Source organism: Scleropages formosus, chromosome 10 (genome assembly GCF_900964775.1).
Source record: "Scleropages formosus chromosome 10, fSclFor1.1, whole genome shotgun sequence".
Classification (NCBI taxonomy): domain Eukaryota; kingdom Metazoa; phylum Chordata; class Actinopteri; order Osteoglossiformes; family Osteoglossidae; genus Scleropages; species Scleropages formosus.
In genome coordinates, this window is record NC_041815.1 from 8,711,315 (window position 1) to 8,724,308 (window position 12,994).

Consider the following 12,994-nt stretch of genomic DNA (forward strand, 5'->3'; position numbering starts at 1 on the left):
ACCGGCTGTAATAGTGCGCATGCGCATAAGACCGTCAACCAACCGGAAGTCTTGAGGATGATGAGAAGACGCGGAGTGGGAATTTAAACTACAAAATTACTACTTCACATAATTTAACGGATAATAATACGCGTTCTAACACAGAAAAACGCGCACCAATCACCATGAGTAAAAATTACAAGAACACATTGTTAAAGTAGCCAGAAGGTAACAAAGGAAAAGGGCATGAAATTGGAAAAGTTGGTATAGGAGAAACACATTTCCCAGAACAACTTTGTGACCACCTCTCTCCTGGGCATTAGTGAAACTAGCAGTAAAGCCATTCAGCAGCAGCGTAACAATTTGCCAGATACTGAAGGACAAAGGATATTAGCAATAATATTTTATGGAGATTATTTGGGGGGAGAGGAAACATTAGGCTTGCTTCAACATTAAGGAAGTCTCAGCCTTCCCTGTTAGGCCCGTGCTGCTGCTACTACTATAATAATAAGAGTAATAATTATGGTAGTGGCACAGTGAGTAGCGCTGCTGTCTCAATGCCTGGGTGGTGCGAGAGGGCATGGGTTCGATTCCTGCTCAGTCTGTGTAGAGTTTGCATGTTCTCCCCATGTCTGCGTGGATTTCCTCCGGGTGCTCTGGTTTCCTCCCACAGTCCAAAGACATGCTGTTCAGGTTCACCCATAGCGTGAGTGATAGAGTGTGTTCCACTGATGTATGGATGAGTGACCCATTGTAAGCAGTGTATCTAGCAGTGTGGTGAATAAGGTGTGTGGGCTGATAACACTACATAGAGTTCATTGGAAGTCGCTTTGGAGAAGCTAAGTAAATAAATGTAATAATTTCAATATGTTCATGTTCTAAATTTAGATGTTGGTTTTCTCCAAGAGGACTTGCAATGATTTGCCATTTATACAGATGACTAATTCAGGGTATGTACCTTGCTCAACTGAACTGCAGGTGAGTAAGAGGTGGGATTCGAACTTGCAATCTGAGTTCAGACACCACCTGTTACCCTGGTAAAATACCAAATATGAGCTTACTTTAGGTTCGTTAGCAGACCTAAAATGACAGAATAACATTTTCATCATGGAAACAATAGAACATTTTAAAAACCTAAATAACATTTAATCTCAGACTGTGTTAAAAGGGTCTGAAAATTACAAAATATTGTGCCCTGCCTGAATTAATATAGCTGATTGCCCACAGAGGCAATGAAGAAGGAATAAACACAGGCAGTAAATTCTGTTGAAAAATTCGCTCTTGTCCTCGATGGAAATGTATTACATGGGCAGCCTGCGGTCGACGCCTTTTTGCAGGACTTTCATTTACATTTATTCATTTAGGAGACGTTTTTCTCCAAAGCGACGTACATCTCAGCAAAATACAATTTGTGCATTACATTAAGAGAAAGAGACATGGCTGCAAACATGAGTCTCAAGTAAACCTAGTCTGTTACCATCCACTTGATGCACCGATGTTCATCGCTTGAGTAGGTGCATAACACAGAATAGATGAATCCTGATAACCTTCCTACAATTTTTTTTTTTTTTTATTAATAAGGTACACAAACATTCACATACAATGCCGGAGCAGCTGTGTAAAGGCTTATCTGGGGATGATCATGAAGTTACGGTGCTTGAACATTTATACCATACATGAGCTTAAGAGATCATGGGCAAAGTGGGTCCAGAAAAGGTGAGTTTTCAGACCCTTCTTTAACATAGACAAAGTTTCAGCAGTCCTGAGTGACAGGGGAAGGTCATTCCACCACAATGGAGCCAGAGCAGAGAACCTCCGTGCTTTACTTTTTGTGCGTGGGACCACCAAGCGAGCAGAAGTAGACGAGCGTAGGGGTCTGGCTGGGGTGTAGTGGTTGATTAAGGCCTGTAAATAGCTGGGAGCAGTTCTATTGATGCATTTGTAGACAATAACTGGGGTCTTGAATTTGATCCGGGCATAGGAAACCATGCAGAGAAATGAGTAGAGGAGATACATGAGAACGCTTTGGCAAGTCAAACACTTCGTGCAGCAGTTTTTTGTATCAGCTGTAGAGCTTTGATGGCAGTAGTAGGAAGGCCACACAGGAGGGAGTTGCAGTATCCAGACGGGATGTCACCATGGCCTGGGCAGGAAATGTCATGCAGTTGAGTTGTAGACATGTTTTTATAATCATTTAAAAGTGAGCATTACTTAATTCGCTCAATTAACGGTGCCAAACATGCCGTAACAATTATTAATGTCACCATCGCGGCCCGATCGCCTTAAAGTTTTATAAAATTTCTCAACAAGACAAAAATCCTCGAGGCTGCAAGCAGAAAACTGGTCAATCCTCTACGCATTGAGATCTGTGCTAGAACGGCGGGCGCCCGTGCGCGATGTTGTGCAGAGTCTGCGCAGTGAAGAGCTTCCGGCGCGCGCGTGACAGTTTGAATCCAGCGGGAGGGTTGTTAGTGGCGACAGCTGTGTTTGTAAAAGCGTCGAACTGTTCTAATAGCAGAGAAACGAGATTGTAGAAGGATAGAACTCCTTGCGCGTCATTATTTCATCCGACGAAAAGCTTGCGGTGTGTGTGGAGACAGACATGACATGATATGTCATGTCCATCGTAACCGTACAGCTCGGACAATGTGGCAACCAGGTCGGTCAGGAGCTCTTCAGCGTCCTCATCAGCGACTCACTGGAAGCCCAGAGACAGTGTCGCGGAGAGCCGGGCAGAGCCTACAGAGACTGCAGCCTGGAGAGGTTCTTCAGGGAGCACAATGAAGGTACAGCAGCAGCGCCCCGCGGGTCTCTCTCTCTCTCTCTCTCTCTCTGTGTGTGTGTGTGTGTGTGTGTGTGTGTGTGTGTGTGTGTGTGTGTGCACGCGAGCTCGCACTGTGTTTCAGATCGCACGTGCCGTAGGGTACAGATATCAGTTGTAATTATAAGTAGTTCAGGTAGTCACGGTATCGGGGCTCTGAATTACCTCTGTGTGTGTTACACTGCCCTGCTACTCTGGGATAGGGTGTTGTGCTGCACACAGTGCTACTGGAAAGGCGGGTTTGGGCAGCAGAGTCTTCATCATGGCGATCCAGCAAGGCCCAGGCCAAGTAGAGGTGCGAGCTGATGCAGGAGGAGTGCTCAGTGATGGAGGATGAACGGATCATGACGGGGATGCATGCAGCGGTATGGAGTGTGGATAAGGAAGGTGGGAACAAGCACTTGAACGTAAAGTCTTGTGGGCAGAGCTCTGGAGACATTCAGGATTTGATCCAGACAGTTCGCAATGTACTCCCTTTTCTGTCTAACCTGTACAGCTGGAGGAAAGATGACTTTACATCATGTCCATTATGTTTGAAGAGAGGAGCACATAACAGGGAGGCATCATCAGCACCTGCCTAAGACCGCCGAGCGAGGGCCGCTATTGCTGCTACCACAACCAGATGCTCAAGGTGCTGCCAAAATCCATCGGTGTGGGGATAATAGGAACGTGGCGGCTGGGAAAATAGACAATAGCATTTGTCAAGGAAGGAAACAGCACAAAATCAGCACATCTTGCCTATTCAACATCCTTGGTGATGCTGCAACACTGACAACTGATGGTTGATTAAGGTAGGCGGTTACAGAATCCAGAGACATCTCCGAGATCAGTGATCTTGTTGCTGTCACTTCTGACAGCAACAAGATGTCTGATCTCGGAGATGTCTCTGGATTCTGTAACCGCCTACCTTCGTTCTAGGCATGCCATCTGGTTGGAGCTTACAGTTCCTTGCGCATAACAGATGGAGGAGAGTAACGAAAGATAGATGGTGAGGTATGAGAAACTGGTGTAGTAGTGGCGCTCGAACGGCTGAAGCACAAGGTGTGTGCTGTTTTGTGTGTTGCAGGGCCTTTGCAAGGAAGTCTCTATACGGTCTATAATATGTTGGGTGTCACTGGTAGTGAGAGGAGGATCATGAGAGTTGTCACTGAGGCTGTGACGGAAGCACCTAGATAGCTGTGGATCAGGAGAGGTGAGCTGCGGGTTCAAGGTGGGGCTACCTGGATACAGGTTGGGACTTGATCAACTGTGGTTGTGTCACTTGAGCAAAAGTGTCTGGTGTCTTACGTTGAAAGTCCTCAATCACCCTATGGCCCCAGGTTATGTTTCTGATGATGTGTCCATGTGCATCGCAATGGGTGATTTTAAAAAAGAGAAAAAGTCTCTGTCTTTTAATTTAGCATGTGCATAACTGAGTGTATATCCTTTGTAGTAGACTGGGAACAGCAGTATATACCTGTCCACCTTTCACTGTGTTTGTTTTTGGGTCTGGCTATGTACATAATTGCTTACACCTGTGAGTGCACCTATTTTTCTGCACAGCTTCCTATGCAAGGGCAGTTCTTGTTGACATGGAGCCCAAAGTCATCACTCACGCTGTCGCAACAGCAGCCAAATCCAGCACATGGAAGTATGAAGATGGGTCGTACTTCTGCCAGAAGCAGGGCTCAGGAAACAACTGGGCCAATGGGTAAGGACATCTGTAATGGTGGCCCAATAATTGAGGCTTTAGACTTCTTGCCCAAGTGGGTTTTGAAAAAGCTTCAATCATGGTGCAGTCCTTAGATTACAAAGTAAAGACTGTATTCGCTACACCTTGTGCTGCCCCAGCTTTGAAATTAATTAATGACGCCGTCATTAATATCCTCCTGAAGTGAAAAAAATACATGGCAGCCCATCGGATCTATTCTTCCTTATCTCATGTTTTGCATATTGGAGACCAACAGTATGTGATTTTATCTGCAGGTTCTGTGTTCACGGACCTCGTCACGAGGAGGCTGTGAGTGACCTCATTCGGAGACAGGTGGAGCGCTGTGACCGGCTGGCGGGTATACTCACCATGATGAGTGTGGCGGGGGGTACGGGCTCTGGCATGGGCACCTACATTACCCAGTGTCTGAGAGATTCTTACCCTCACTCTTTCATACTCAATCAGTTGACCTGGCCCTACGGTACTGGAGAGGTGAGAGCCATTGTCTCTACTGTAAACAGTATGTCGCTGAGATGTATGTTCCTTTGGAGAAAAGCGTCTGCTAAATGAATAAATGTAAACATACCACATGATGGTCCAGTTCACTATGTACAGTTGACCCTCCCGCATTGCGGCTTTGATTTGTTCGCGGGTCGGCAACAAACAATTAATTGGGATTTTTTTGGGAGCTTTGAGGCCTTGTGCGGGACACTGTAGCGCTACAGTCGACGTGCGTAGCAACCGAAAACGTAAAAAAGTTTAGTAAGTCATGAATGTATAAAATACACCAATCAGCCAAAACATTAAAATCATCTGCCTAATATTGTGTAGGTCCACCTTGTGTCGCCAAAACAGCTCTGACCCATAGATGCATGTATTCCACAAGAGCTCTGAAGGTGTCCTGTGGTATCTGGCACCAAGACATTAGCAGCAGATACTTTTAAGTCCTGTAAGTTGTGAGGTGGGGCCTCCATGGATTGGACTTGTTTTTCCAGCACATCCCACAGATGCTCGATCGGATTGAGATCTGGGGAATTTGGAGGCCAAATCAACACGTTGAACTTTTTAAGTTTTTGCAGTGTGACAGGGTGCATTCTCTCTCTGAAAGAGGCCACTGCCATCAGGGAATACCGTCCCCATAATGGGGCATGGTCTGCGACAATGTTTAGGTAGGTGGTACATGTCGAAGTAACACTAGATTTACATTTATTCATTTAGCAGATGCTTTTCTCCAAAGCGACGTACATCTCAGAGAAGTACAATTTGTGCATTACATTAGGAGAAAGAGAGGCATAGTTGCAGATGTGTGATTCTTAAATAAAGTTAGTTTCTTTCCACTACATGCACCGATGTTCATCGCATGAGTAGGTGCATAAAACTCAGAATAGATGATTCCTGATCACCTTCCTTCAATTTTTTTTTTAAGGTACACAAACATTTCCGTATAACACAGGAGTAGCGACTGTGTAAAGGCTTATCTGGGCATGATCATAAAGTTATGGTGCATGAACTTTTACACATTACATGAGCTTAAGAGATCATGGGCAAAGTGAGTCCGGAAGAACTAAGTTTTCAGACCCTTCTTAAATGTGGACAGAGTTTCAGCAGTTCTGAGGAGGAGGTTATTCCACTACAACAGCTAGAACCGAGAACCTCCGTGCTTTACCTTTTGTGCGCGGGACCACCAAGCGGGCAGAAGTAGATGAGCGAAGTGGTCTGGTTGGGGTGTAGCATCTACATGAATGCCAGGACCCAAGGTTTCCCGGCAGAACATTGTCCAGAGCATCACACTGCCTCCGCCAGTTTGCCTTCTTCCCGTAGTGCATCCTGCTGCCATCTCTTCCCCAGGTAAACAACACGCACGCACCTGACCGTCCGCGTGACCGTTAAAAAAAAAAAAAAAAAAAGTTGTTCATCAGACCAGGCCGCCTTCCATTTCTCCACGGTCCAGTTCTGACGCTCACATGTCTGTTCTAGGCGCTTTCAGCAGTGGACAGGGGTCAGAATGGGCACTCTGACCAGTCTGTGGCTATGCAGTCCCATACGCAGCAAGCTGTGATGCACTGTGTGTTTTGACACCTTTCTATACATGGCCAGCATAAAAGTTTTCAGAAATTTGTGCTACTGTAGCTCTTCTCTAGGATCGGAACAGACCGGCTTTTCTTCGCTCCCCGCGTGCAGCAGTGATTCTTAGGTGCCCTTGACCCTGTCTCCGGTTCACTGATGTTCCTTCCTTGGAACACTTTTGGTAGGTAACCACTACATACTGGAAATGCCCCACAAGACCTATCGTTTTGGAGATGCTCTGACCCAGTCATCTAACCATCACAATTTGGCCGTTGTCAAAGTCACTCGGATCCTTACGCTTGCCCATTTCCCTGCTTCCAACACATCAAATTCAAGAACAGGCTGTTCACTTGTTGCCTAATCTATCAAACCCCTTGACAGATGCTATTTTAACGAGATAATCAACATTTTTCACTTCATCTGTCAGTGGTTTTAATGTTTTGGCTGAATGGTGTATATGTATAATATTAATGCATTTTATCGTTTAATTAAAAAAAATCGTGTACATGCTCCCCAACGCAACGTCTCACATCCAGCCTTTCGATCTGGGAGTAATAAGGGTGTTCAAGGCACACTATACATGATACTCGATGAAGAGGATAATTGATGGTATCGAGGAAGACCCCGACAAAGAGAACATAATGAACATGTGGAAGGAGTACACTATTGCTGATGCCGTAAATATCGCTGAAGGGGCCCCAAAAGCTATCAAGTCAGAGACAGTAGCCTCTTGCTGGAAGAAAGTTTGGCCAGAATGTGCGACTTTTTTCTGGCTTTATAAGAGGCTTCGGAAAACGCTCCAGAGCGAGTGAACTTGATGCTTTTGAACGTTGTGGAGACTGGCGAGGAAGGTGGGTGGGGAAGAGTTTGAGGATATGAATGAAAGGGAAGGCGAAGAGTTGCTCGAAACCAACATTGAGCAATTAGCAGATCAGGACCTTATGGAGCTGACTGCTCCCAAAGCAGAATTCATAAGAAACGACGAAGAAGAAACAGTGACAGAAGTCCAAGATTGCAGCTGCTCTATGTAAGGTCACGTGTGGTATGGAACATTTTTTTATGACATCGACCCATCTGTGATACGTGCATTGAAAGTAATAGTAGTATTAGAGCAGACATTGTCTCCACACACTATCATATTCACATGCTTGCTTTTCTTGCCTGGGGGGCTGAAAATTTTACCCAGTTTTTTTCACATAGCAGGAGGGCTGAGCCCAAGTCAACTGTTTTACAAATTTTATATCTCTGTTCAACCACTTGTTAATTTGATACCAGTCTGAAGGACAAGGGTGCATCGTATGTAATTTGTGAATAAAAATATGGCGCAAAAAACCTCACTAGATTAATTTTGATTGCGACCAGCTGTCAGTCATTTTTTAAGGAAATGTCTTGCTATGTTATCAGTGGCCAGACGATGGCAGTATTTTTTTTTTTTAAAAAAAAAAAAGAAAAGCTCACATTAAAGGGACGTACTTTAGTTTTCTATCAGCAAATTTACCTCCGAAACCTACATCGTTGTATTGTAGTACCTTCAGCAGAGGCAGTTATTTTGCAGTTTCATTCTCTTCCTTTCCAGGTGATTGTCCAGAACTATAACTCTGTGCTGACGCTGTCTCATCTATACCAGTGGTCTGATGCCATACTTGTCCATGAAAATGACACCGTTCATAAAATCTGTGCCAAGCTCATGAATATCAAGCACATCTCCTTCTGTGATGTCAATAAGATCATCGCTCACCAGCTGGGCAGCATGCTGCAGCCAGCTGATACAGTAGGAACACTGGGTCACTACACCAGGAATCCAGTGGGTGTGTACATTTACATTACATTTATTTGTTTAGCTTACACTTTTCTCCAAAGTGACTTACAATGTCAAGATATTACAGTTGTTTACCCCTGTATACAGCTGGGTAATTTTATTAGAGCAATTTGGGGTCATTATCTTGTACTACAGCTGGAGGTGAGACTTGAACCTGTGACCTTTGTACAGACATCAGCTGTACAGACTTGTTGAGTTGTTGAACATACAGACACTCAAATTAATTCACAATCCCATCTGTAGCCTGAAAACACCTGCTTCTTTGTGTCCTTGACATTGCTTACTTTTATACCCAGGAGAGCTGCTGAAAAATCTAGTGTGTCACTCGGAGTACAAACTGTTGAGCTTGAGCACCATCCCCCAGATGTCTAGCTCCTCCCTGGCCTACAGTTCCTTCACTTGGCCAGGACTGCTTAAGCATCTGCGGCAGATGCTTGTCGCTAATGCCAGGATGGAGGAAGGCAAGTTGGAAATTTTTTATTTCCCCTACAGTGGGAGCTAAGTTGAAGTTTTAGTGAAAAATTGAAGATGAATGAAGTCAGTATTATAGTTCATACTTTTATTTAGTTATTTCTGGTTATTTATTGAATTAGCTGAGAAATTCCTCCAAAACAATTTGATGATTTACCCATTTATACAGCTGGGTAATATTTACTTGAGCAATTTAGGATAAACACCTTGGTACTTCAAGTGCAGGGTGGCACCTCTGGCCAGTATACTAGCTGTGGTACACTGTAATATTTAGTTATTGTATATGTTTTGCCCCTGTAGGAATTGATTGGCAGGTCCGTGTGCCACTTAATGGACAACCTGCACTTGAACGGATGGCAGAAAAGACGAAACAGGGTTTCAACAAGTCACTTGCAAACGTGCTGATACTGCGAGGGAAGGATGTGTCTGGTGCTGATCCAGGTGAGGCAAACTTGTTTTCTAGATCTTTGTGTCATAGATGGCTGGCTGGGAGGCTATAGATGTACATGTGAAAATCCAGTATAAGTATGTAGGTAAATACTGGTGGTTTTCAGGAACTTCACAGCTGGAGTTTAATGCTGTGTTTGTGTTTGGAGCAGAAGCCTTTTTGCACCCGGGACTGTACTCCTCCTGGCTACCAGCAGGGACCGCTTTCAGCACATGGCGTTCACCAGTTCCCTTCAATGGCTATGAGAAATCTGCCACCCTGGTCAGCAACAGCCAGTCCCTCCTTAAGCCTTTGGATAATATTGTGGGAAAAGCATGGAACATGTTTGCTTCAAAGTGAGCATTTGTTACTGTGGTATTACCAAGATCAGTTATTTGTACTGTACATTTATATAGGTCATGCTAGTTTGTGTACAGGCATCAACTGAGGTGCCTATGTACTCATTGGTAAACAAATTACTTATTTTTTTTAGTGGCAGGAGCACTAATTATATTTAATTTTCTTAGTGATATAATTTTTGCTTCTCTATTTGTTAGAATGATGTGGAAGACATTAACGTTTTTAAATTGAAGCACTACTATGTAAATGTCTGAGGATGTGATTGAATAAATTATGGATGCCTTGCTATCAGACTGAAGTGAGTGTACTTCAGTGAAATATGCTTTTAATGCTGTTTCATAACTTGATGTAATCCCACACTCAATGTAGAGTTGTGTTTACAGCATCACTTCTGCTCTGGAATCAAGAGTAAGAGATCATTGCTGGATTGGTGCAGAGCTTTAGCTGTCGATCTTGGTTTTTCAGGGCCTATGTTCATCAGTATACCAAGTTTGGCATCTCTGAAGAGGATTTCCTTGACAGCTTCACAGCACTGGAGCAGGTCATTTCCAGCTACAGGCACCTGTGACCCACAGCTAACATTGCACTTGTGATTCTGGCACTGTTTGGTGAGTTTACCTGTTGTCACTGTCATTGTCTTGTTGGATTACAAGTGATGTGGCATCCCATCAGGACATGCAGCATCCTGGCTTCAAAAGTCTGCCTCCTCCTCATTTAGGCCATATCGCAGTGGTGCCTTATGCAGCTGGAGTGGATAGCAACTCAATATGGAGACTGCAGTGCAGCATTATCGTTGACTAAAAAAGACTAATGGTATTGTACCAACACTGAATACATCTGGAGTATAATTTAATCAGGAGTGCATTAAAGCAGACCAACAAGAACAGCTAGGCCAAGATTTTTTTCAGCTTTGCTGTCCATGCAGAATGTGTCTGTGTTTTGTGCAGGAGAGTGAAATGGCTCTTTCTTGGTGTTCAATAATGGGTGCAAAGTCCCATCACAAAGAATTAAATAGCGAACTGGAACACCAACTGCTAATCTTTCAGTAATATATAAGGGTGGGGTTGGTGGGACTGACTCATAGTGACCAGCCTGTAGGTTCCAAGGTAGGGGAAGCTGTGGAAGTGGTTTGCTGTTGCCTTTTTCCACACGTCTTTTTCACTGTGGAAAACCCACATGAACACGGAGAGAACAAACTTCATACAGACTGCGCAGGGATCGAACCCTAGATCTGAAACCACAGCCCAGGCACAGTGAGGCACGAGCATTACCTGTTGCACCAACATGCTGCTTAGAATATAATATGTAAAATATGTTGTTTGAAATACAACTGTATATTAGAATGTAGTTTTGAATTTTGTGTTACAGATTACAAGAAAAATACTCCATTCAACAAACACCATTATGAAGTTTGCAGATGATACGACAGTCATTGGTTTGGTTACAAACAATGATGAGACTGCATACAGCAATGAGGTATGAAACATGACAGCCTGATGCTCTGCCAACAATCTCATTCGTAACACCAGTAAGACAAAAGAGATTGTGGTGGAATTCAGGAAGAAAAGGAGACCTGACCTTAGTCCTGTGCTTATAAATGGCCAGGCTGTGGAGAGTCCCCAGTTTCAAATTGCTGGGGGTGAACATTAGAGAAGACCTCTCTTGGGCCACACACACCTCTACTGTCATCAGAAAGGCACAACTCTATTTCTTGAGAAGACTGAGGAGAGCGAGACTGCCTCAGGATCTTCTCATGAATTTCTGTCAATGTACAGTGGAGAGTGCACTGATGTACTGCATTACAGCATAGTACACCAGCTGCACAAGAGAATACCAGAAAGCTCTGCAACAGGTCATCCGGACAGCTCAAAACATCACTGGCACACATATGTACATTAATCCGTTCAGGTGTCAGAGCAGAGCCTCCAAATTATTAGGGACTCCACTCACCCTGCACACCAGTTCTTTAAACTGCTCCCTTCTGGCAGGCAATACAGGACAATTCACTCACACACCACAAGGATGAAAAAAAGCTTCTCCCCTATAGCTGTGAAACAGTTGAACTCTGCTTGATTTTTTTTTTTTTTTTAAAAAAACCCCCCCCCGAATACACACGTAATAAATGCAACTATACACGCACTTTATAGTCTCTTTTGTCTTTGTCTGTCCTACTGTCTCACTGGTCTACAGTATTATTTTGTTTAAATAATTTAATTTTCTATTTTTATCCTTAAGTGTTTGTGTTTACACTGTTATTTTATGTGGCTGTGTAAAGAACTCAGGGAGTACCACTGTAATTTTGTTGTATTGCACAGTAGTACAATGACAGTCGTCAATTCAATTCATGTATTTATTTCAAGTGTTCTTCTGAGGGTTGCCACACTAAATTTCATTGTATTGCATAGAATGACAAACTGTCTTTTTGTCTTGTCCATCATCTGTATTTGGTTATATCATGTTTCGTGTTTTGCTGCAAAACCACAACCAGTTCCAGTATGCTAAATACTGGCAATAAAGAGTTATGATTACCTTCTCCCCCATGTGGACACTGGGTAACTCAGACTGGCCCAAAGGTAATATACTTTTCTTTTATTGCACATAAAAAAATTTTTAAAAGCAAGAACAAAATAAACTGCTGCAGTTTGTTCATCTTACCCACTTCTTTTTATACTGCTCTAGACTAGGGCTGCAAAAATGCACAGCAGCATCACTCCTGTAGCACTGCATGAGAAGAGCGCTCTATAAAAATAAACTGAATTGAATTGAGTTAACAGTAGGAGATCATTGCTGGTTTGGTGCAGGGCTTTAGCTGTCAACCCTGGTTTTTCAGGGCCTATTTTCATCAGTATACCAAGTTTGGTAGCTCTGAAGAGGGTTTCCTTGACAGCTTCACAACACTGGAGCAGGTCATTTCCAGCCACAGGCACCTGTGACCTGTTGTGTAACAGATTGCAAGAAAGATATTTTGAAAGCCATGTGAAGTAAATCTTGCTAAGCAAAAAAATCTGATTCATCTCTTTATGATACTTGTTCAGGCTACTTGTGGAATAGAGTCCTTCATAATTCCCTAGGAGCACGGTGGAAATATTCATCCTCGAGGGTGATGTCATGCAGGTTATAGAAAATTACTATTTTAGCAACTGGAAGTACTAGCTATGACCAAGTGTCCATTTCTCAGTTGCTCTTTAAGGTAATTGTTTTTCAGTTGAAATTAACTGAATGCATGGTCATTGTGATACTACATAGTTTTTTAGAAATGGTTTTGATGGAGCAGCTGCAGTTCATTTCTGTGAAATCCTTATTGCCAGCGTTTGTCCTTAGCCATGCAGGATATTTCTGTTCTTACTAGTGCTGTACCAG

General features: G+C 43.5%; 1 protein-coding gene across 2 annotated transcripts; it reads left to right on the forward strand.

Moving 5' to 3' along the window:
- The first annotated feature begins 2,420 nt into the window (after window positions 1–2,420).
- Window positions 2,421–11,873, forward strand: tubd1 (tubulin, delta 1). 2 transcript variants are annotated; one of them, XM_018758740.2, is made up of 12 exons: window positions 2,687–2,765; window positions 3,004–3,187; window positions 3,297–3,431; window positions 3,867–3,992; window positions 4,343–4,490; window positions 4,766–4,982; window positions 8,134–8,365; window positions 8,673–8,837; window positions 9,148–9,288; window positions 9,447–9,630; window positions 10,100–10,242; window positions 11,003–11,873. In XM_018758740.2, exons 5-11 carry the CDS (start codon window positions 4,372–4,374, stop codon window positions 10,200–10,202), a joined length of 1,161 nt encoding a protein of 386 aa, XP_018614256.2. In that variant the 5' UTR covers window positions 2,687–2,765; window positions 3,004–3,187; window positions 3,297–3,431; window positions 3,867–3,992; window positions 4,343–4,371; the 3' UTR covers window positions 10,203–10,242; window positions 11,003–11,873. The 2 variants fall into 2 exon arrangements, with proteins under 2 accessions (XP_018614254.2, XP_018614256.2); XM_018758738.2 differs by lacking the exons at window positions 3,004–3,187; window positions 3,297–3,431; window positions 3,867–3,992 and having other exon boundaries at window positions 2,421–2,765.
- Window positions 11,874–12,994: the final 1,121 nt, after the last annotated feature.

Coding starts and splice junctions, on each gene's coding strand:
- tubd1 (XM_018758738.2), top strand. CDS start 2,597: ATGTCCATCGTAACCGTACAGCTCGGACAATGTGGCAACCAGGTCGGT. Junction 2,766..4,342: donor CTTCAGGGAGCACAATGAAG/GTACAGCAGCAG, acceptor TTTTCTGCACAG/CTTCCTATGCAAGGGCAGTT. Junction 4,491..4,765: donor GGAAACAACTGGGCCAATGG/GTAAGGACATCT, acceptor TTTTATCTGCAG/GTTCTGTGTTCACGGACCTC.